Raw genomic sequence first — 26295 nt, 5'->3', positions numbered from 1 at the left:
CTGAAACATGAAACCCAATGCAAGTCAATGGGGAAGCAAAGTCGGCAGGGAGTGGAGGACAGTAAACACACCTACAGTGCCCATTCAATGCCAAAAACATCAACTCTTATTACTTATTACTGAAGCTTGTCAACCTTAATTTACTTCATAATAATAGTTACGCATTGAAAACTGGGGGTTATTTGGCTAAAGTTGTGGGGGGTAGGGCTGGCTCCAGGTTTTCGTGTGCCCTGGGCCAGAGAGTGTCAGTGCACCCCTTTAACACATACCACAACTCATGATGCTCCGATTCGGCACAGAAATATAGGTATAGTACACTGACAAATACTTCACTGCTTACATGACATGACTGATCTATTGTATATTGTACAATAGCTCAAAAAAAGTACAGTATATTACTCCATACTGTATGGCCATCACATTGTGTGCCATACAGAATAATGAGGTCCATATATTTCTCCATACAGAATAATTGGTCATGGTCACATATAATGTTTCATACAGTATATCATGAGCTCCACATAATGCTACAGTATATGATGGTCCCCATGGACGATGCTCCAGTGTGTTATGGGCGCAAATAATGCTCCATATATAATGGGCCCCATTTCTAAAGCTCCAATGTGCCCCATAGATGCTGCTCCAGTGTCTGATGTCCCCCATTTGGAATGCTCCAGTATATGATGGGCCTCATGGATGATGCTCCATTGTATGATGGGCCCTAATAATGCTCCATATATAATGGGCTCCATTTCTAAAGCTCCAGTGTATAATGGGCCCCGTAAATGCTGCTCCAGTGTCTGATGTCCCCCATTTGGAATGCTCCAGTATATGATGGGCCTCATGGATGATGCTCCAGTGTATGATGGCCCGTAATAATGCTCCATATATAATGGGCTCCATTTCTAATGCTCCAGTGTATAATGGGCCCCATAAATGCTGCTCCAGTGTCTGAGGTCTCCCATTTGGAAGGCTCCAGTATATGATAGGCCTCATGGATGATGCTCCAGTGTCTTATGGACCCTAATAATGCTTCATATATAATGGGCCCTATTTCTAATGCTCCAGTGTATAATGTGCCCCATAGATGCTGCTCCAGTGTCTGATCTGACCCATTTAGAATGCTCCAGTATATGATAGGCCTCATGGATGATGCTCCAGTGTATGATGGGCCCTAATAATGCTCCATATATAAAAGGCTCCACTTCTAATGCTCCAGTGTATAATGGGCCCTCGTAAATGCTGCTCCAGTGTCTGATGTCCCCCATTTGGAATGCTCCAGTATACGATGGTCCCCATGGATGATGCTCCAGTGTCTTATGGGCCCAAATAATGCTGCATATATAATGGGCTCCATTTCTAATGGTCCAGTGTATAATGGGTCCCGTAAATGCTGCTCCAGTGTCTGATGTCCCCCATTTGGAATGCTCCAGTATATGATGGGCCTTATGGATGAAGCTCCAGTGTATGATGGGCCCTAATAATGCTCCATATATAATGGGCTCCATTTCTAATGCTCCAGTGTATAATGGGCCCCGTAAATGCTGCTCCAGTGTCTGATGTCCCCCATTTGGAATGCTCCAGTATATGATGGGCCCCATTTTTAATGAACCCAGGCATGGTATGTGAAAAGAGCTCCATGGAGTAATCTGAAGTGTGTGCTGCCGCATCCTTCACTTTTGGTGTGGGTGAAGGACACAAGGAAAGGGGTTGCTCCTGACCAGAAGCCTGCACTGACGACTCAGTGCTTGCATTTTTTGAAACTTCAGAAGAGGAGGTGATAGAGCTGGAGGCTGTTTCAGCAATGTAAGCCAAAAACAGTTCCTGATGCTCCGGCTTTAAAAGCAGTCTTCCTAGTCCCAGAAAAGGGAGCCTTACAGGCCTTCTGGAGCTACACCATGACGCAGGCTCAACACCTCCTGCCTTAGCTGCTATTGTGTTTTTGGCACTACCAGCAGATGCACCACCACCACCATCAGTACCAGGTGGCCCATCACGTCCGCGTCCTCTTCCACCATACTTCCTCATGTTTCATGTTTTGGAAAATGGACCCAAAATACCAGCAGATATATGGTACTGTAACAAAAGCGTACAGCTCTATACAGTCTAGGGATAACAGTAAATCTCCGTATATATTTCATGAGTTATACACAGACGCTCACAGGCTCAGTATGAATTACACAATAAAATAAAAAGTTGAAAAAGGGTACAGTATCACCAGATACAAGGTTGTTGTGAGTTCATTTTCCCCTTCACCGTCGATGTCTGATGAACTCCCTCTTCTGGTGAAGGAAGGTAGTGAGGCTGATTACCAAACACCTGATCTGGTAGATGATGACTGGGTAACAGGAAATTCTGACTGGATATAAGGCAGCCGATGCCCTTCTGAGTCGCTGGTGATTTCTCTGCTGGATTCTTGGAGACCAGTCTGATTCCTGCTTCCCAAAGATAAGTTTTTGCTCTGCTATTGAACTTATTAGTTTTGTTTTGTTTACCTTGTTTTTTGGAGTTCAGCCATCCCCGGTCGGGGGTGTGCTGAGTTCCATTTTTGACTCTGATAAGTTTATCGCTTTGCTCTGTCTTCAGAATTTGCTGATATAGTCTTTTTGAAGTTCTAGCGACTTCAGGGCCTGTTTTTCCTATCAGACGGTTGGGACATTTTTTGGTAGGGTTTTTTACGGATTGCAGACAGCAGCTTTTCTATCCTGTCCATTTTAGTTAGCTTGGGCCCCATCATTTGCTCAACCTATCTTTCTATCTGTGTTAGTGTTTTCATCTTGCTTCACCATCATTATATGTTGGGGGCTGCCTATTGCTTTGGGGTCTGCTCTGGGGCAGTTTAGATTTCCCCTTTCTTTCTTTAGGCCTATTTAGTTCTCCGGCTGTGATCGAGGGGTCTAGGGTATCGTAGGAACCCCCCACGGCTACTGTTAGTTGTTGTGGATAGGATCAGGGGTCTGCAATCCGATAGCTACCAACCTCTCCAGTTTTCTGGACTTAGCTTGTATTTTTGTTTTTTCCTCCTTCGGTGACTAATTCATAACACCAGGTATATATAGTATAGTGTAAACATTCTGAATCTCTGTATATATTTCAGGAGGCAGACACAAACGCTCTCAGGCCCAGTATGGATTACACAAGAATATGAAAAGCTGTAAATGGGTAATGTAACACAAGCGTACAGCTGTATACAGTGTTGGGGTAATCTTAAAGCTCCAAATATATTTCCGGAGTAACAGACAGACGTTCACAGGCTCATTATGGATTACACCAGAATCTAAATAGCAAAAAAGGTTGCTATATCAGAAGCATACAGATGTATACAGTGTTTGCCAAATTTGAAATCTCGGTATATATTTCCGGAGTCACCCTCAGACGCTCACTTCAGTCTGGGTTTGACCATAATAAAAAATGTAATAAAGGTACAGGATAATAAGATAGCAAGTATATATATTATAGGGTACATTTGAAATCTCCATATACATAGTCCCGTAATCACTCTCAGACGCTTACTCAGTATGGATTTGACCGTAATACTAAATGTCGAACAAAGGTACCGTATAACAAGATACAAGCTGTATAGAGTATAGGGTAAAAATTGGTATCTCCGATTCACCGTATATATAGAAGGCGTAAACCACACACACTCACTATGGATGATACCGTAATAAAAAATTTTGAACAAAGGTACTGTATCAGCACTTACCAGGTGTATCCAGTCTAGGGGTAATTGTAAATTTCCATCTATACTTCCAGAGTCAGACACAGACAGACACTCATAGGCTCAGTATGTATCATACCAGAATTTAAAAAGTAGAAAAAGGGAAAGGTATTTGAAGCATACACCAGTATACAGTATTGTGGTACTTTTAAATCTTTGTATATATTTCAATCTCAGTAAGCCAGTCCAGACTCTCCGCTACTGGAAGTTACATGGATACAAGTACAGACAGAAAGTCGAGTGTTATCAGAAATTTGGGAATTGCAGAGGCGATGCAGACCCTCAATTACTCTGTCTGTGGAGACAGCGAAAACGGTTCTTTGTGAAGAAAGGATTGCTTTATCGCAGTAGCGTGGATCACATCACCGTTACTCATCTCCATCAAATTGTGATCACAGGGAGAGATGTAGACATGGTCCTCACTGCCTATCATGATGTCTCTGGTCATTTTGGAGTGCAAAAGACAGAAGCCACAGGCCGTAGGCGATTCTATTGGATTGGCATGAGAGGAGACATTGAAAAATGGTGGCAGGAATGTCACACGTCTGTGACTATCACAACTGTGAAAGGTGATCATAAAGCACCACTGCATCTGCTTGTAAGTTGACGTCCATTACAAATGGTAGCCATTGATCATCTGAAGGTAGAGGCCAGCGGGACAGGCCATAACTACATCTTAACCATCATCGATCAATACACCAAATTTGTAGTAGCCGTCCCTGTGAAGGATTTAACTGCCCAGACTACACAGTGGTGGAGCAGGGAGAGGTAAGTATTGCAACTTGCAAGTGCTGTGGCCATGACCAAGCAGGGGGGGCACACTCGTGGGCGACGGTACTGGCACAGGGCCCCTCATAGTACGCTGGTGTGTCTGACGGCGAGTGGGCCCCCCCACCGTCAGAGACACAGTATTGTACTATGAGGGTCCCTGTGCCAGTGCCATCGGCTATCAGTGGGCCCATCCTACTGTTCAGAGCAATGGCACTTGCCCGGGTGCGCCAGGTGTTGACCCCAGCCCTTGGGGGGGTGGGCAGCACAGTTAGGGAGGTTTAAAACATGGCATATGTTGATGTGTAGGCTGGACATTCAGCAGCTGCAAATGGCAGAATTGGGCAAGTCCAAGGAAGAAGAGGACAAAAGTGAGGCAGTTATCTGGCAACTTATGTGTCATCAGGGGAAGGTGGGACAAAATCCTTTGAAACCCATGCATGGTTCATTTTAATGAAGGTTAGATCATCAACATTTTGGGTCGACAGATGGGTCATTTTTTCTGTCAGGATTGATCCAGCAGCACTGAAGACCCTTTCAGATAACACACTAGCAGCAGGGCAAGCGAGCTCCTGTAATGCATATTGTGCCAATTCAAGCCAGGTGTCCAGTTTAGAGGCCCAATAGTCAAAGGGGAATGACCTGTGAGGGAGAACATCGATATGGGAGGAGAAGTAGCTTGTAACCATAGTTGACAACTGCTGTCTCCTGTCACTTTTAATCGATGCAGTATTAGCAGTCGTGTGAGCGGTACTTGAGAAATCAGTCCACAACATGGACATGAAACCCCTGTCTCCACTTCAGCTGTGTGCACCACGAACACCTCTTCCATTGTGCCCACTATGGCTCGTGGGAGAACCAGCACCGCTGCTGTGTGCTGGGAAAGCCTCAAACAAATGGTTTACCAGAGTTGCTTGTTTGTTAGCCAATATTATCTCTAGGTTCTCCTGTGGCATGATGTTGTGTAATTTGCCTTTGTAGCGTGGATAGAGGATGCTGGCCAACCAGTAGTCATCATCTTGGCAATGCGGGGGTCCCTTTTTAGGATCTGCAAGGCATAATCGCACATGTGGGCCAATGTTCCAGGTGTCAATAATGCACTGCCACTGCTGGGTGGAGGAGCACTTTCTGGCAAATCCACATCCCTACAGTCACGTACAAACCCTGTACCTGACCTTGGAATGCCAACATTTTTCTTGCCCCCTGAGGAGCATCCTCCTGCCCAAAATAATCATACCCTTCATCCTCCTCCTCCTCCTCTTCCTCTTCTTCCTCCACCTTGTCCAGGACAGTTCCCTGACCAGACAATGGCTTACTGTCAGCAAGGCTTCCCTCCTCCTCCTCCTGTTCTTCCTCCACTGCAGACGCCAGATCCTTAATGTGTGTCAAACTTTGCATGAGCAGCCACGTAAGTGGGATACTCATGCTTATGATGGCGTCATCTGCGCTTACCAGCCATGTGCATTCCTCAAAACACTGAAGGACTTTACAGAGGTCTTTCAGCTTTGACCACTGCACACCTGACAATTCCATGTCTTTCCTCAAACTGTCAGCCCGTGTATCCTCCCATAAATGCATTACAGCCTGCCTCTGTTCGCACAGCCTCTCAACCATGTGCAGGGTGGACTTCCACCTTGTTGCAATGTCTATGATTAGGCGGTGCTTGGGGAGGTGGAACAATCGCTGCAGCTTCTACATACGACTGGAGTGTACGGGCGAGCGACGGATGTGCGAGCACAGTCTTCGCACTTTATGGAGAAGGGATGTTAACTCTGGATAGTTATTAAGGAAGTACTGCACCACCAGGTTCAAAGTGTGAGCCAGGCAAGGTATGTGTGTGAGTTTTGCAAGGGCTATGGCTGCCACAAAATTACAGATGTTATCACTGACTACCTTGTCTGGCTGAAGATGTAGACTGCCCAGCCATGACTCAGTTTGTCGCTGCAAGTAGTCGGCCAGTATCTCCGCTGTGTGTCTGTTGTCGCCCAAAGACATCATCTTTAACACAGCCTGCTGATGCTTACCACTAGCTGTTCGATAGTGGGACACCTCGTGTGCAACACTGCCAGCTGCGGATGGAGTGCTCGTGCAACTGCGCTATGTGGATGAGCTTTCGCTTATGGAGGAGGAGTGTCGAAAGCCTACAGCCAACTGTTTCCTATACCGTGGGCTAGGCAGCACTGTCCATCGCCGCTGTCCCCTGTGGAGCCTGCATCCACCACATTAATCCAGTGCGCAGTGATGGACACGTAACGGCCCTGGCCATGCCTACTGCACCATGCATCTGTTATGAGGTGCACCTTTCCACTCACTGATTGCATGAGTGCATGGACAATGCGGTCTTTCACATGCAGGTGGAGGGCTGGGATGGCTTTTCGAGAAAAGAAGTGCCAACTGGGTAGGTCATAGCGTGGTACTGCATAGGCCATGAGCTCGCAGAAAGCTTTGCTTTCAACCAAACGGTAGGACATCATCTCTAATGAGCTTAGTTTGGCAATGTAGGCATTCAAGCACAGTGTACGCGGATGAGAGGATGAGTACTTTCTTGTCCTACTCAGAGTGTCTGGTAGGGTAAGCTAGACTGGAGAGCTGCATATGGGGGATGTAGCGGTGGACCGGACGGAGTGAGAGGGGGTTGGTGATGGTATTGGTGGTGATGGCCTAGATTCAGTGTTGTGTTGCAAAACCATTGTGATTCCCTGAGTGCTTTGGCCTTGCGATGACACCTCAACATTTAGTGCTGGTGTTGTGCTTAACGGTGGCGGTGGTCTTACAGTGGGGGAAGCGATGGAGCGTTGCTGGCTACCTTCAGTCGGAGCAGGTGCACATGTGCTACCTGAGGTTTTGTAGTCCGTCCACGCTTGCAAGTGCATGTTGATTAAGTGTCAAAATTTCTGAGTTGTTTACCTCGGCTAAAGGTCCTTCCGCACTACTTACAGGTAACCTTTGCCTCATCAGTAGGATTTTGGACAAAGAAGTGCCACACTGCACTCTTCCTACTATGGTATACATTTTCTGGCCTTGCACGCTGTGCTAAGTTGACCGTCAGGCCAAGCTGTCCTGCAACTCTTTTAGTTTTTGGTCCACATTTTTGGACAGCTACGGGCCTGCCAGATAACCACTGCTGCGATGTCAATGCCTGCTGTGGATCCTTCTCCTTATCTGAACTATTGCCAGCGCCACCCTCCTCCCCCAATGCATGCCAATCCGGGTCAAGAACAGGGTCATCCATCACCTCTTCAAAGTCATCTGCATCTTCCTCTTTACCTTCCTCTGTGTCACCGTGTAAGGTGGTATAGTATGCAGGAAGGGGCACCGGAGTTTCATCAGGGTCAGATTCTGGCTCAGTAGACTGCGAGGGCAATGTAGTGCTCTTGATCAATGTACCAGCAGAATCATCTAGCAGTGGCTGTGCATCAGTGCACTCCACGTCAGATTCATCTTGGACTGGGGAATTCAGGATTTGACTGGATAACCCAGGCATGGTATGTGAAAAGAGCTCCATAGAGTAATCTGAAGTGTGGGCTGCCGCATCCTTAACTTTTGTTGGAGGTGAAGGACACAAGGAAAGGTGTTTTTCCTGACTAGAACCCTGCACTGATGACTCCGTGCTTGCAGGTTTCGAACGTTTAGAAGAGGAGGCAATAGAGCTGGTGGCTGTTTCGGCAATGTACGCCAAAACCTGTTCCCGATGCTCCGACTTTAAAAGCGGTTTTCCTACTCCAAGAAAAGGGAACCTTACAGGCCTTCTTGGGCCAGACGATGACGCAGGCTCAACACCTCCTGCCTTAGCTGCTATTGTGCTTTCGCCAGAACCAGCCGATGCACCACCACGATCAGTACCAGCCGCGCCCCCTGCCCACGTCCGCGGCCTCTTCCACCATACTTCCTCATGTTTGAGAAAATGTACCAAAAATACCAGCAGAGAGATGGTACTGTATGAGGAGCGTCAAGCTGTGTAAGGTGTATTAAAAAAATTAAATCTATGTATATATTTTGTTAGTCACAGACTCTCTCCCAGTATGTATTTGACCGTAATCCAACAAGCAGTTATATGGTACTGTATCAGAAGTGTACAGCTGTATACGTTTTTTGTGTAACTAATAATCTCCGTATATGTATTTACGGAGTGTCACACACACACACACGCTGACTCTGTATAGATGTGACCGTAATGCAAATGGCAGATATACAATACTGTTTGAGAATCGGACAGCTCAATACGGTATATGGAGAAATGGAAATGTCTGTATATGTATTTATGGAGTGTCACACACACATGCTGACTCTGTATAGATGTGACCGTAATGTGAACGGCAGATATACAATACTGTTTGAGAACCGGACAGCTCTATACGCTGTCTGTATGGAAAATTGTAAATCTCCGTCTAATTTTATATGGAGTGACACACGCTGTCTCTGTATAGTTTTGACTGTAATCAAACAGCAGATATACGAAACTGTTTGAAAAGCAGACAGCTCTATACGGTGTTGGTCTAGAAAAATGGAAGATCTCCTCTGTTTGTTTTTCCAGAGTCACACACAGATAGCTTGTATTTGTCCGTGATACCAGCCGGTACACGGTAGTGTGTGAGGAGCGTACACCGCTATACGGTGTATGTATGGAAAATTTGAAATCTCCGTCTATTTTTATACGGAGTGATACATGCTGTCTCTGTATAGTTTTGACCGTAATCAAACAGCAGATATATGAAACTGTTTGAAAAGCAGACAGCTCTATACGGTGTAGGTCTAGAAAAATGGAAGATCTCCTCTGTTTGTTTTTCCAGAGTCACACACAGATAGCTTGTATTTGTCCGTGATACCAGCCGGTACACGGTAGTGTGTGAGGAGCGTACACCGCTATACGGTGTATGTATGGAAAATTTGAAATCTCCTTCTATTTTTTATACGGAGTGATACACGCTGTCTCTGTATAGTTTTGACCGTGATCAAAGAGCAGATATACGAAACTGTTTGAAAAGCGGACAGCTCTATATGGTGTAGGTCTGGAGAAATGGAAAATCTCCTCTGTTTGTTTTTCCAGAGTCACACACAGATAGCTTGTATTTGTCCGTGATACCAGCCGGTATATGGTAGTGTGTGAGGAGCATACACAGCTATACGGTGTGTGAAAAAAGAACACTCGGCAACTGACCAGAACAAAATAATAAAAGTTGGAGTGCTTTGAAAAAAGCAGCTTGAACAGTAGTGTGCACACAGCAATGCAGCTGGCAGGTAGCCTTAAAAGGCAGCCTAATCACTACCAGCGCTGCTACACACAACAAAAATCCTCATCTTTCACTGCACACTAACTGTACAGTGAAAAGCGCTATCAGCAGAAGCTATTTATTTGTCTTCTTCCCTGCCTAACGCTCTCCCTATTCAGAATCAGCAGCACCACCTCTCCCTCTTCTAAGATCAGCAGAAGTAAGATGGCGATCAGCGGTCACGGCCTTTTATAGCCACTGTGACACCACACAAAGCCAGCCAATCACTTCCATGCCCTTCTCTAAGATGGTGGTGGCCGCTGCCCATGTCATCGCGTTGCCCACAGTGTGCGTCCTCCATCATTGGCTGAGAAAAGGCGCTGAAAGCATTATTTGAAACGTGACTTTGGCGCTCGGGTCGGCGACCTCATGGCCGACCTCACGCTATGGTCAGGTTTCGATCGGCGAAACCCGACTTTAGCTAAAGTCAGCGACTTTTGAATTTGACCCACCTGTTTCACTCAACTCTACCATCCATGTTTCATTTTCAATGCCCTTGCTGATGGAAGGAGGTTTGCACTCAAAATCTCATGATACATGGCCCTAGCCATTCTTTCACGTACACAGATCAGTCGTTCTGGTCCCTTTGCAGAGAAAGAGCCCCAAAGCATGATGTTGCCAACCCCATGCTTCACAGTAGGTATGGTGTTCTTTGGGTGCAACTCCGCATTCTATCTCCTCCAAACACGACAAGTTTTGTTTCTACCAAACAGTTCTACTTTGGTTTCATCAGACCATATGACATTCTCCCAATACTCTCCTGGATAATCCAAATGCTCTCCAGTAAACTTCAGACGGGCCTGGACATGTACTGGCTTAAGCAGGGGGACACGTCTGGCAGTGCAGGATCTGAGTCCCTGGTGCATAGTGTGTTACTGATTGTAGCCTTTGTTATGGTGGTCCCAATTCTATGCAGGTCATTCACTAGGTCCCCCCGTGTGGTTCTGGGATTCTTGCTCACCGTTCTTGTGATCATTTTGATCCCACGGGGTGAGATCTTACATGGAGCCCTAGATCGAGGGAGATTTTCAGTGGTCTTGTATGTTTTCCATTTTCTTTTTATTGCTTCCACAGTTGATTTCATCACACCAAGCTGCTTGCCTATTGTAGATTCAGTCTTCACAGCCTGGTGCAGGGCTACAATTAAGTTTCTGGTGTCCTTCGACAGCTCTTTGGTCTTCACCGTAGTGGAGTTTGGAGTGTAACTGTTTGAGGTTGTGGACAGGAGTCTTTTATACTGATAACAAGTTCAAACAGGCACCATTACTACAGGTAATGAGTGGAGGACAGAGGAGCCTCTTAAAGAAGAATTTACAGGTATGTGAGAGACAGAAATCTTGCATGTTTTTAGGTGACCAAATACTTATTTTCCACTATAATTTTCATAATAAATCTTGCCAAATCAGACAAGGCGATTTTCTGGATTTGTTTACTCATTTTGACTCTCACAGTTGTGGTCTACCTATGATGTCAATTACAGGCATCTCTCATCTTTTTAAGTGGGACAACTTGCACAATTGGTAGTTGACTAAATACTTTCTTTCCCCACTGTACATGCAACAAGATACAGACTTATTATACCTTGGAGGCGTTAGATTGCAGTGTCAGCAGATGGCACTGTTGTATCTATTGATGCTTAAAGGGGATCTGTCACCCCATTTTTGGACTATCAGCTGCAACCACCGCCATCACGTGCTTATCTACAGCATTCTGTAATGCTGTAGATAAGCCCCCGATGTAACCTGAAAAATAAGAAAAAAAGAGTTACATTAGACTCACCTTGGCGTTTGGTTCAGTCTGGCCTGTTGAGGGCAGAGCAGAGTACTATAGTGCGCAGGCGCTGGACCTCTCTGACCTTCTCTGGCGCCTGTGCACTGCAGTACTCTCCTCTGCCCTCAACCGGGCAGATAAAGTACGCGTGCGCAGGAGCCGAGGGAGAAACAAGGAGGAGGACATCATCGTATGAAGATGGGAGGTGCCGGACTGGAACTGGACACCCACTGCACCCGCCCCCGCCCCCCGGTGAGTATAATCTAAAGTGTTTTTCTTATCTTTCAGGTTTCAACCGGGGATTATCTACAGCATTACAGAATGCTGTAGATAAGCCCCTGATGGTGGTAGCTGCAGCTTATAGGGCTAAAATGGGGTGACAGATTCCCTTTAATAATATGTAGTGTATCTGCTTCTCTTGTTTAAACTGTCCTACTCTAGTATAGCAGCCATCTTCAGATAAGTCTCGTTTTTTTTCCTCTCTGTTTATGATTTGTACAGTTCCTGTAAGTCACAAGTAAATTCTGGTTTGTCCCACAAATGTCTGATTGCTGTTACTTCTGCTCAAGTCGAACATATCTGCAGCATTGTGAACATAATGCTATTTGGAGAATTGGTAGGTCCTGGTTGGCACATGCCAATAGCTCATCATAATGCACAACTCTCCTACTCTTGGGCCCCTGTGTGATATCCACAATGGTAAATACGGCTGCAGGTATCACTGGGGCTATAGTGGGGTCTCTGCTGCTGGAGGTCTGTGATAAACATGATCAGCCGTTCATTATAACACCTTATTCAGACAGACATTTTTTATTTTACATAGTAGAAAAAAAACTATTTTTTTTAATTGGCGCAATGGATCTGATTTTCTTCCATTTTTGGCCCATATGTCCATTTTGACCATGACTGAGGAATTTGTTTTCATTTGAAAAAAATTTCCAAGCTTCTCCTTCCCACTAACAAATAAAAAACTGACAGCATTCGGATAACAGATGGATGGCATCCATGTTCTGTTCTTTAGATAACAGACCCATAGTTTTGAATGGACGAGTTTGATCCGTGATTCAGATCCAAAACAAACGTCTCTGGTTTTTTGTGAACAGCCCAATAGACTATGATGGGCGAATGTTCTATCCGTCAAAAACCTGATGATGCCTAACAAAGGCATTAAGATGATATAAGGAAAAACAAATTACTACAAACTTGAAACCCCTTTATTAACTAGTAGCCATATATATTTACACATCAGGCAAAGTCTTTCATGTAGTAGCAAAATAAAGTGTTATCTATCATCATTTTTTTCTGTCAATCAGTAGAACATGGGAATATGTGATATATGAGCAGCCTACAGACCCTCTATCCATCTATGTAAGTGTTCACTAATTTTATTCAAAGACTCCAAAATATGCTTGAACAGTACAGGTGTGTGCTTACGGCATCTTTTTCAGGTGTTCCATGAAATGATTACATAGTGTACATCAATATCAAAATGACATTGCTGTGCACATATTCTGTTTTAGACCCCCTTCACATATCTACATAAAACCAGTAATGGAAAAAACAGTACCCCTGTAATCAGTGTTTTGGATCAGTGTGTCATCATTGTGCCATTTGTATGTTATCATTGCGTCATCAGCGTGCCATCAATGTACCATCAGTATGTTATCAGTGTGTTATGAGTGTGCCATCAGTGTGTTATCAATGTACCATCGATGTATCATCAGTATATCAGTGTGCCAACAGTGCACCAGTATGTCATCAATGTGCCAGTGTGTCATCAGTGTGCCATCGGTATGTTAGCAATGTCATCAGTGTGCCATCAATGTACCATCAGTATGTTATCAGTGTGTCATCAGTTTGCCATCAGTGTGTCATCAATGTGCTGCCAGTGTGTCATCAGTGTGTCATCAATGTGCCATCAATGTATCATCAGTATGCTATCAGTGTGCCGTCAGTGTGCCAACATTGTGTCAGTGTGTAAACAGTGCGCCATCAATGTGCCAGTGTGTCAGTGTGCCATCAATGTAGCATCAGTGTGTCATCAGTGTGTCATCAGTTTGTCATCAATGTGCTGCCAGTGTGTCATCAGTTTCATCAGTGTGCCATCAGTGTGCCATCAGTGTGCCAGTGTGTCATCAGTGTGCCATCAATGTATCATCACTATGCTATCAGTGTGCCGTCAGTGTGCCAACATTGTGTCAGTGTGTAAACAGTGTACCAGTGTGTCATCAATGTGCCAGTGTGTCATCAGTGTGCCATCAATGTACCATCAGTGTGTCATCAGTGTGCCATCACTGTACCATCAGTGTGTCATCAGTTTGCCATCAGTGTGTCATCAATGTGCCAATGCGTCATCAATGTGCCAGTGTGTCATCAGTGTGCCATCAGTGTGTTATCAGTGTGTTATCAGTGTTTTTTCTGATATGGATGAAGAAAGAATGAAAAAATGAAATTACAAAGCTTCGCCTTTAGTTTGAAATGTTAAACACAATACAGCACATGGACAGCACATGGATGGCACACGGATGCCATCTGTGTGCTGTACATGTTTTTCATGGACCCACAGACTTGATTTTGCACTTGTTATCCATGCTGCCGAAACAGACTTATAACCTATGCTGCTATGCACATGTCTGCGTTTTTACCAACAGCACAGATGACAAGGGCCAATACAAGTCTATGGGTCTGTACTTGTTTAACATTGCAAAGTATACAAAAAGCTTTAGAATTGATTTTTATTAACGATGTATGCATGCCTTGAACCGCCGTATGAGGGTGAATATATTTGCGCTCGATGTCAGCACATTACATGTTTGGAAGCCCAGGTAATGAATCTAAATATGCAGCTGGCAGCACTGAGTAGCATTGCAAACCTGGAGGGGAGTTTAGAGCTCACTTCGTTGTCTGGGGCCAGTGATATGGAGGAGGGTGGAGGTGGAGAAGATCAGGACCTAGAAATGGGTAGCTGGGCAGCAGTTACAAGAAGGGAGTAAAGTGTCAGGGAGCTCAGTCCTGATCTGGCACAACCTAGTAAACATGCCTGTTTGGATGATCTTAGGAATGCAAGCCCAGGACAATGATCACTACAACCAGGAAAATGACTGCTGTAGGAAAGAGGGAAATAGGAGTGCAGCAAAGGCCAGACAGATGTTGGTGGTAGGGAACTCTATATTTAGGCGGACAAACATGGTCATCTGCTGCTGAGACCGTGAATGCCAAACAGTGTGTTGTCTGCCGGCCGGGTGCTCGGGTTTGGCATATTGCGGATAAGGTAGAATGCTGGATGGAACTGGGGAAAACCCAGCGGTCATGGTACACATCAGAACAAATGACAACGTTTGAGTGAGGTGGAAGGTTCTTAAAAATGATTACAGGGAACTAGGAAGGAAGCTGATAACCTCCAAGGTGGCGTTTTCAGAAATACTGCCAGTGCCATGAGTGTCACTAGAAAGACAGTGGGAGCTTAGGGAGATAAATAGGTGAACTTAAAAAAATAAATAAATTGGAGTTAGGCTTGATAGGACTGGATTTTTCTTTTCTTTTTATTTTACAAAAGAAATTATAGTACGTACGAAAGAAAATTTTCATGGTTGATGTGACCCAGTCGATGCGTTTCGACCGCACTAAACAGTCTTACTCATGACTCATGAGTAAGTCATGAGCAAGACTGCTTAGTGCAGTCGAAACGCATCGACTGGGTCATGTCAACCATGAAAATTTTCTTTTATACGCACTATATTTTCTTTTAAGAAATAAAAAGAAAAGAAAAATCCAGTTCTGTTGAGTCGGACTCCAATTTTTTTTTTATTGTCCTTGATGGGAGGCCAGGGTGAGGCCGTTGTCTCAGCCCCAGGTGGATGAGCATAGAGCAACTGGGTGAGCTGGAATCAAGTTTTTGTTATAGATAAATAGGTGGCTTAGAAATTGGTGCAGGAAATAAGGGTTGTTCATGGAGAACTGTGCCGACTCCTCTGTCGGCTACAGGCTCTACAGTAGGGACGGGCTGCACCTTAATGGAAAGGGTGCACATGGAGAATCTTTTAAACTAGGATTGGGAGAGGGAGGGTAGAAGTCCTAAAAAGGGGATAGATAGAGAGAGTGAGGTAGTAGCGAACAATGAGGATTTAGGGGGGCTGGGACATATAATTAAGATAGGAAGGTGAAGAGAAGTAATAAAGGTGCTAATAGTATTAAATATCTGGTGGGAAATGCAAGAAGTCAGTCACAGATTACGATATGGTGGGCATTACAAAAACTTGGCTGGATGAAAGCCCTGAATGGGTGACAAATTTAGAGGGTTACACAACATTTACAAAGGACATGAAAGACAACAAATGTGGAGGGGTGTGTATTTTCATTAAATCTAACTTAAGACCTGTGCTCAATGATGTTTGGTGGAGCTGCGAAAATGTAGAGTCAGTGTGGGTAAATGTACATGGGCATGGCAATAATGGAAAGCTGCAAATTGGAGTTTGCTACAAGCCTCCTAATATAGTAGAACAGGTAGAGGATGAAATGCTGCAACAAATTAAAAAGGTAGAAAATAATAATAGGGTCCTTATTATGGGGAATTTTAACTATCCAGACATTTAATGGGACATAGAATCTTCTGGTTGTGCTAAAAGCTGCGTGTGCTTATCGGCAATTCATGAAAATTACCTCTCTCAGCTGGTAGATGAACGAACCAGGGGATATAATTTGTTGGATCTAGTTCTGTCAAATAGACCAGATACAATTTCAGATCTACAGCTCAGGGAGCACTTGGGATTCAGTGACCATAATATGGTAAGTTTCAATGTGATTTTCAATCAAACATTCAAAAGGGAAAACGCCAAAAACAGGAACTTTAGGAGAGCTGATTTCAACAAATTAAGGGAAGAGCTTAATCGTGTAGACTGGGACCATGTCATGGTAACTGGGGATACTGGACATAAATCTGGCATGTTTAAAGAAATACAACTAGAATCCGGTAGAAAACCTATAACCTCTGGCAATAAAATGTCCAGGAATAAAAAGAAACCATTATGGAAAAAGAAGACAGTACAAAGTTTAATAAGACAAAAACAAAGGGCATTCAATATTGTGAAAGCCGAGAATACAGAAATAGAATTGGAGGAGTATGTATATCTCAATAAGAAAAGCAAAAAAGAAACCAAGCTAGCAAAGTTATCTACAGAGAAACAAATTGCGAGCGACATTAAAATAAATCCCCAAAAATGTTATACATACATCAAAGCCAAAAAGAAAAAAACAGATGGTATAGGTCCTTAAAAGACGATAATAACAAGATAATTATAGAGGACAAAGAAAGGGCTGAAATATTAAACAGGTACTTTTCATCCATGTTAACCAATGAACTGTCTGCTTCAGGGATCTTTCAACATGGCAAAAATCAAAGTTTAACACAAGAAGAAGTATGCCTGTGTCTGAGCAAATGAAACATTGACAAATCCCAGATATCATTCATCCACGGATATTGAGGTAATTGAGCTCAGTAATATTAAGACTGGTGTATCTCATTCTTAGACTCTCTTGTAACAGGGGTGGTGCCACAGGATTGGAGGATGGCTGATGTGGTGCCAGTATTTAAGAAAGGTAAGAAGGTTGGTCCAGGTAACCACCATCCAGTAAGTCTGACATCAGTAGTGTGCAAAGTTTTTAGGGCATTATAAGAAATGACCTGCAGAGATATATCACAGAGAATCTAATATATAATTGCCAATCGGATCTATGACAGCTTCCGGCGATTGTGTCGCTATCCCACAATCCAGCGCGGCCAGAAGCTGTGACAAAAACGGCACCGCCATATTGGAACACCCAAGTTATGAGTATTCCGATATGGCAGCCAGGATTCAATGAGCGGCGCGGGATTCAAATCCCCTGCCCCTCCGGCTGAGCCAATGAGCGTTGCCGAGCGGGATTTGAAACCCCCGCCAAGCCACGTGGCTCTGCTCATTGGCTGAGCCGCCCACTGGCTGGGGCTTGGCGGGGGATTCAAATCCCGTGCGGCACCGCTCATTGGCTCAGCCGGTGGGGCGGGAGATTACATATTTACCTGACTGGGAGGAGCATTGCCACGGCGCTTCTCTTCTGGCGCCATTTTACTGAAGACACATTTGCAGTGTGCCTTCAGCAATATGGCGCCAGACAGCGTGGTATGGGTATGCGCGTACTCTGGCACCACACTCCTCCCCCATCCTCCGGCAGAACATGACAGTGCTGGAGCACAGGGAATAAAGGTGAGTATAAATATTTGTTTTTTTTGTATGTGTGCAGTTTAATAGGGGTGAGAGGACCATACATATCAGGATAGGGGGGTGAGAGGTAGCATGCATACCAGGATAGGGGGTGAGGGGACCATGCATATCAGGATTGGGGGGGTGAGAGGACCATGCATATCAGGATTGGGGGTGAGAGGACCATGCATACCAGGAAAGGGGGGTTCGGGGACCATGCATACCAGGATAGGGGGTGAGGGGACCATGCATATCAGGATTGGGGGGTGAGGGGACCATGCATACCAGGATAGGGGGATGAGAGGACCATGCATACAGGATAGGGGGTTCAGGGACCATGCATACCAGGATAGGGGGATGAGAGGACCATGCATACCAGGATAGGGGGGTGAGGGGACCATGCATACCAGGATGGGGGTGTGTGGGGACCATGCGTATCAGGATTGGGGGGGTGAGGGGACCATGCATACCAGGATAGGGGGGTGAGTGGACCATGCATACAGGATAGGGGGGTGAGAGGACCATTCATACAGGATAGGGGGTTCGGGGACCATGCATACCAGGTTAGGGGGATGAGGGGACCATGCATACCAGGATAGGGGGGTGAGGGGACCATGCATACCAGGATAGGGGGGTGAGGGGACCATGCATACTAGGATTGGGGGTGAGGGGACCATGCATACCAGGATTGGGGGGGTGAGAGGACCATGTATACCAGGATAGGGGGGTGAGAGGACCATGTATACCAGGATAGGGGGATGAAAGGACCATGCATACCAGGATGGGGGGCAGAGAGGACCATGCATACCAGGATAGGGGGGTGATAGGGCCATGCATACCAGGATATGGGGGGTGAGGAGACCATGCATATCAGGATAGGGGGGTGAGAGGACCATGCATACCAGGAAAGGCGGTGAGGGGACCATGCATATCAGGATAGGGGGGTGAGTGGACCATGCATACCAGGATAGGGGGGTGAGAGGACCATGCATACCAGGATAGGGGGGTGAGAGGGCCATGCATGCATTCAAATCCCACGCGGCACCGCTCATTGGCTCAGCCGGCAGGGGATTTGAATCCCGGGGTGCTCAGCCAATGAGCGGTGCCGCGCAGCTTTGGCGGGGGATTCAAATCCCACGCGGCACCGCTCATTGGCTCAGCCAGCGGGGCGGAGCATTCAAATCCTGATTGGCTGAGCCGCCTGCCGACAGATGTTCATTTCACCGCACTCCCGATGCAATAGCATCGGGCCTATTTCTAGTAATATAATAATTGACATCCAGCATGGATTCATGAGAGATAGGTCATGTTTAACCAATATGTTGGGTTTCTATGAGGAGGTAAGTGCAAATCTGGATTTTGGTAATTCGGCTGATGTGATTTATCATCATTATTCCTGGTGACAGGTTCCCATTAAAATGAAAAAAAATATATATATTTATTTTTGCCTAAAATTCAAAGGAAATGTGTCATCTTTAACTTTAGGCCTCTTAGAGATTATTTAATCTTCAAATTGCTTAAGTGTTCACAATAACAGTAATTTTGACTAGGGGTGCCCATATGTTTGCATGCCACTGTAACTGAAAAAGAACCCATCAGTTATAGTAGATTACAGTATAAATGCAATGTATGTTTATTAAAGGTAAAGAGAATCTGTCAGCAGGTTTTTGATACTTAATCTGAGAGAACAACATAGTATAGGGCAAGCGAGCCTAATTCCAAGCATGTGTCACTTATTAGGCTGTGTGGTAGTATTCATATAATCAGTGTTTATCAGCAGAAGATTATAACTGTTGGACTAGGTTTCATTTTCAGGTCAGTCAGGCTAATCTGTATATCCCACCATTCATTAGCAAATTGCTGACAGTTAACTGAAAGCTGCGAATCAGTGGTACAGGCGGGGTTATACAGGGCTCAATATTGTGACCAATGCTACATCTACAATAGCGAAAATAGGAACCCTATGAAAACTGCACCAAGCAGTCCAGTAAGTGAATATAAAGTGTTTGTCGCACTAATCCTTATAACAATCACTCATAGATGTCAAATAACTGATAGATAGATAGATAGATAGATAAATAAATGCCAATGAGTGAGCAAAATTAGTGTGTCACATATACCACAATTGAAATCAATACTTAATTCAACAATGAGGAGCGAATGCCCAAACCCGACACTACAGAATTAATGTCTGCAATATTAGGTACATGGCACTTTATGAGTAAACAGCTCTATTATTTGTCGCGCATAGGAAGCTAGATGTACAAAATGGAACCTCCCCAATGGACATGCCTTATACAAGGAAGGGATGAATTACAGGTGGGCAGGTGAAAAAGTTACATCAGCCCCTGAAGGCTTGTCACTTACCCTGCTTGTATTCTACCCGGTTCCAGATCATGGAACGTGTGCCCGCTTGTGAGAAATGGCGATGAGATGTCACAGCAAGATGGTGGAGTTCATTGCGGCGGGGGACCACAATGTAGCCGCGTAGAGCCAGGGATGCCCTGGCCGGTGGCGTCCCTGGTTACTCAGCAAAGGAAAAAATGGCCAACCGTACCTGGCAGCGTGTGACGTCACTATAGCTACGGAGCGTCTCAGAAGCCAAAAAGCTGTCCGGCGCGTTTAGGAGAATACACGGTTTCCCTTCCTCAGGGTGTCTGTACATGGATGCACAGAACACAGCTTTAGAGCCTCGCACTCCTACCCTTTTGGTTTTCTTGGCATGTTGTATAGGATCGTCTCCCATTCCACCAATGTAGGATCTGGTTCCCGGAAAAAATAATAAACTACATTCTGACTAGTGTGAATTTAGATTAGTGAGTGTTTTGTTTAAAAACATTGATTGAAGTTTATACCATATTAAAAACTGATAATACAATAATGCAAATTGGGATTAAAAATGGGGTAGACGACACATTTGTTCATATTATATTTAACATTTTATTTTCGAATATTATCCCTGTTGTCTCTAGCGGGGATACATAAAAATATGTAACAAATTAATCTCCCCAATAATCCATATGTATGTTTAAAAAAATGTTCTTTAAAAAATAATTTAAATTACATAGTAAAATAACAATGAAATTTCCAAAAAAAACTCTTTTAAAAAATTATTTTCAAAGAATTTTTAAAATTACTTTTCAAAAAACTCAAAGGGGTTTAGTCTACGGGGAAATTCTTTTTATATATAGAAATCTCATCTTCAAATTGCTTAAGTGTTCACAATAACAGTAATTTTGACCAGGGGTGCCCAAACTTTTGCATGCCACTGTAACTGAAAAAGAACCGATCAGTTATACTGTAGTAGATTACAGTATAAATGCAATGTATGTTTATTAAAGGTAAAGAGAATCTGTCAGCAGGTTTTTGATACTTAATCTGAGAGAACAACATAGTATAGGGCAAGAGAGCCTAATTCCAAGCATGTGTCACTTATTAGGTTGTGTGTTGTAATATTCATACAATCAGTGTTATATCAGCAGAAGATTATAACTGTTGGACTATGTTTTATTTTCAGGTCAGTCAGGCTAATCTGTATATCCCACAACTCATTAGCAAATTGCTGACAATTAACAAAAAGCAGCTAATCAGTGGTACAGGGGTTATACAGGGCTCAATATTGTGACCACTGCTACATCTGCAATAGAGAAAATAGGAACCCTATCAAAATTGCACTAAGCAGTCCAGTAAGTGACACGTCACTGGAATCAGGCTCTCTGCCCCTACATCATGCTGCTCTCATGTTACATAACGAAAACCTGCTGACTGATTCCTTTTAAAGGTGGACTTTAATATTAGAAAATGGAATCTCTTTTTTTTCCACTTTTTTCCACTTGTCTGTTACAATTGAGCTGCAAAACCAGATACAACCAATGGGCAGGATTGGCGCTGTTTCTGGAAAAGTAGCATAACTTTGTTTCTAATTTCAAATGACCCCTTTAACTGCTCTGCAATTTATTACTTGGTTACATGACTTTCATTGGATGTAATCACAAAAAGAGGCAAACAATGAATAATACATAATGATGGGTCTTAAAGCACGTTCTGCTTACCTTCACTGTTCCATCAGTGCTCCCAGTTAAAAGCCTGGTTTCACTTGCATCTAAGGCCATTGTGCTAATCTCCGCACTGCCGTGACAGCCGGAGAACTGTTTGATTTTCCTTCCAGTGTCGATCATCCAGAATGTAATTGTTGATCCTGTGTCGGAGCTGATTACCTAAAAAGTGAGAATTCCACATGGTAAATATAAATCATGCTTAATATTTTCCTGACTAGAATCCATGGATAATGCAGCAGAAAATCAGCTGTAAGTCCCTATCTATAACTGTGATATCTTGAATTGTTCTACAAGATCGGTATCTAAACTATATGGTCACTGTATGGCGCTAACATCATTGTTGGTCTTTGTAAAGAGATTTTTAATCAGTAACAGCCTGGTTCCCCTTTACTCATTACAGTTAGGCCGCCGAGTCTCTCGCATCAACACCCGGCGCTGCCGCCGACACTCAGGACCAGAGCTGCGGCTGCATAGAAATACATGGTGTTGATGCGAGAGACTCGTGCGAGTTTCTCACATCACACACGGTAGTGTGATCCCGGCCTTAGGGTGCACTACCATAGTTGGAAGCATGGTTACTGGTTAGGGGCCCACTCAGAAGTCTTTTGCCCCCTGTGCTGAACCTCAGCTACATCTACATGAGGTATATTATATGTGGCTGTATAGTGGTACTTAGCGAGGGACTCGGGAGGAACGGAGCGCTATTTGCCTATTCAAGTGAATCGGTCTGTGCACAAGTCAGTGTGTTTCCACAGACTGTGTGTCCGTGGGCAAAACACACTGACATGTCCATTTAACGTCATTGAAACGGGGACCAGGGCTGTAGTCGTGGCTCTCAATGGGTGTTTTGCTGCACCGTGGCCCTCCGTCACATACACACAATATCTCTACGGTAGCGTAACTTTTTTTCCACTTTCCCGTCCGTCTGGATCCTCTTTGGTCTGCTGGTGATTTCTTTCTTGAGGTTCCACACAAAGGGAGTCAAATTCCAGCTTAAAACAAACTCAGTTCCTTTCTCAGATCGTCCAGTTCACATTTAGGTACATCACAAGATACTTCACAAGACATGACATTTTCTGTCCCTGTTCTTTCCTTCACTTCTTCAGGAATATCACAGGGTCGCACTAGTGTCCCCAGTACCGCAGCATTCTGTCTGACTACCATTAAGAGTTCCTGGTCCGTTTCACCCCGGACACACAGGCGTCTTCCCATGTGGCTGACTGCCACCATGACAAAACTGCCCTGTATTCCTTTTCTTCACCGGCAATCATTACTCCTAGGCTATGGACGAGATGGGCTTCTTTACTTAGAAACATTACATAGCACAACTGCCCTGTCCGGACTCCCAGGCCCTACTGCCTAGAATCAGGAAAAACTTCCAGCTTACCCAGTTGGCCCCTCCTACTTAACTAATTCCAATCTTACTCTTATTGCTATTCCTACAATGCCTCCCTCTAGTGGACTAAGTCAATCACTACACTTTCCCTACTTTCCCTACACTTTAATGCAATATATATATATATATATATATATATTACACTACACAACAGCACATATAGCAGCATTACATTTCCCATTAAATTTACCAGCTGTCCATAGATGTCCAAACACAGACAAGGGAGAGTGGGCACAGCTAGTCCCTGCGCACCCCTTACATCAGCACGGGCCACAAAACATCCAGCACACGTGCATACGCATAACACACATGGATGTCATCCATGTGACATGCATTGGCATTGGGGAAGAAGCGTTACAGTAAGCGCTGTTCCCCGGTGCCGGGTGCTGAACACAGCTCTCATCATTCTCCCCTGCTTGTACCGATCGCCGGCAGAGCAGGGGAGAATGATGAGAGCCGTGTTCAGCACCTGGTGCCGGGGAACAGCACTTAGTGTAACGCTTCTTCCCTGGCACCCATCCCTGTGGTACTGATGCGGCATACGCATGCCACACGGTATTACACACACAGACACTTACATCTCCAGTACCTGAAATATCAGGTCATGTGAAAGTGGCATTATAGTGGGTTTTTCTCTTTGGCTGCTGTCACACTCTAAAAGATGCTTTTTATTGCAAAAAATAGTTTTTGCATCACCATATTTTGAGAGCTACAATTTTTCCATATTTTGGCCTACAAAATTATATGAGGTCTTGTTCTTTGCGCAACGAGTTGATGTTTTTATTGGTACCATTTTTGGGCACATGACTTTTTTATCGCTTTTTATTCCGATTTTTGGAAGGCAGAATGAACAAAACCCAGCAATTCTTGAATTTCTTTTGCGGGGGCGTTTATACCATTCCGCGTATGGTAAACTTGATAAGCCAGTTTTATTCTTGGGGTCAGTACTATTGCAGCGATACCTCATTTATATCATTTTTATATGTTTTGGTGCTTTTATACAATAAAAACTATTTTATATAAAAAATAATTATTTTTGCATCGTTTTATTCTGAGAGCTATAACTTTTATATTTTTCTGGTGATGGAGCTGTATGGGGGCTTAGATGACGTTTTCAGCGGTACCATGTTTATTTGTATCAGTCTTTTTGATCGCGTGTTATTCCACTTTTTGTTCATCGGTATGATGATAAAGCATTGTTTTTTGCCTTTTTTATGGTGTTCACTAAAGGGGTTAACTAGTGGGACAGTTTTATAGGTCAGGTCATTACAGAAGCAACAATACCAAATATGTGTACTTTTATTGTTTAGATTTTTTTTCATTCAAATATTTATTTAGTGATAGAATACATAATGATTTTTTTATTATTATTTTTTTTATATTTTTCCAGTTATTTAAAAACTTTTTTTTACTTTATTCTTACTTTTACACTTTGTCCCACTATGGGACAATCATTTTTTGCAGGCTGATCAGTTCTATAGCATGCAGATGCAGCACAATCTGCATGCTACAGAAGCTGTCAGCACTGCATTCTGTGCCCACTGACCTTAGAGATTTCCTGACATGCACTGCACATGACAGGAAGTTTCTTTGGTTACCCGGATGTCATTATGATGACATTGGGTTACCATGGCAGCGATCGGGACCTCACGACACCCCGTGGAGTCTCCGATCCAAAGGCATAGGGGCTGTCAGCCCTCTGCCTGCCCCCGGAATGCTGCAATCGTGTTCAATCGCAGCATTTTGGGGGTTAAAGTGCCGGGAGCGGTCCGTGATCACTTCTGGGACTTAGTGCCTGGTGTCACCTGTGAGAATCATCTGACACCCGGCCGCGCACCCGGATGGCGCTGAGACGTACTATTCCATCCACGGTCAAATTGGCCCAGGGCACATGGACGGAATAGTACGTCTGATGTCAGAAAGGGATTAAAAAGGAAAAAAATGAACTTTTTTGAATTTACCAAATGGCTGCAATGAAACAAAGAGTGAAAAATTTAAAGGGCTCTGAATACTTTCTGTACCCACTGTGTATGGAGTGAGCTAATCTTGTTTTTAAGTTAGAGCAACAAAAATATTTAAAAAAAATATAAATACAAGCACACACACACTTACTAGAGTTGAGCGATACCGTCCGATACTTCAAAGTATCGTATCGGATGGTATCGGCCGATCTTTAAAAAAAGTATCGGTATCGCCGATTCCGATACCGGAAGTCCCATTCAAGTCTATGGGACTTCCGGTATCGGAATAAGAAAAACCCTTTCCTGCCCTTGTACAGCCTCTCTGGGGTCTGTACGGGCCTTTCGGGGGGCTGTGCCGGCCTGCCAGGGGGTCTGTGCAGGCTCCGGTGGTCTGTGCCGGCCTGCCGGTGGTCTGTGCAGGCTCCGGGGGGCTGTGCCGGCCAGCCGGGGGGCTGTGCCGGCCTGCCGGGGGGCTGTGCAGGCTCCGGGGGGCTGTGCCGGCCTGCCGGGGGGCTGTGCCGGCCTGCCGGGGGGCTGTGCAGGCTCCGGGGGGCTGTGCCGGCCTGCCGGGGGGCTGTGCCGGCCTGCCGGGGGGCTGTGCAGGCTCCGGGGGTCTGTGCAGGCATCGTCCGATGGGACTACAAGTCCCATCGGGCGATGCCTGCTACCATGACAGTGATTGACACATTAGCCAATGATGGGACAGTAGTAGTCCCATCATCCGGCTAATGTGTTAAATGTAAAAAAAAAAAAAATAAAAAAAAATAAAATTACATGCTACATACATACAACATGCATACTACATACATGCTACATTCATACTACATACTACATACATGCTACATTCATACTACATAAATACTACATGCAACATACATACTACATATATACTACATGCATGCTACATACATACTGCATGCTACATACATACCACATATATACTACATACATACTACATGCATGCTACATGCATGCTACATGCTACATACATAACACATATATACTACATACATACTACATACATACTACATGCTACATACATACCACATACATACTACATACATACTACATGCATGCTACATACATGCTACATACATACTGCATACATACTGCAT

The 26295-nt window shown here is 44.4% G+C and overlaps 1 protein-coding gene across 2 annotated transcripts in view; it reads right to left on the bottom strand.

Moving 5' to 3' along the window:
* The window catches only part of WDR49 (WD repeat domain 49), a 257162-nt gene that overhangs the window by 115859 nt on the left and 115008 nt on the right, over window positions 1-26295 (bottom strand). For both annotated transcript variants that reach the window (XM_073578935.1, XM_073578936.1), the window contains exon 8: window positions 21818-21982. In XM_073578935.1, coding sequence (XP_073435036.1) covers window positions 21818-21982 — 165 coding nt within the window. The remainder of the gene's footprint in view (window positions 1-21817; window positions 21983-26295) is intronic.

This window comes from Dendrobates tinctorius, unplaced genomic scaffold (assembly GCF_039654945.1).
Source record: "Dendrobates tinctorius isolate UK_male_01 unplaced genomic scaffold, ASM3965494v1 ptg000060l, whole genome shotgun sequence".
Classification (NCBI taxonomy): Eukaryota; Metazoa; Chordata; class Amphibia; order Anura; family Dendrobatidae; genus Dendrobates; species Dendrobates tinctorius.
Note: the sequence above shows the minus strand (reverse complement) of the source record. Positions and strands in the feature narration are given on the sequence as shown.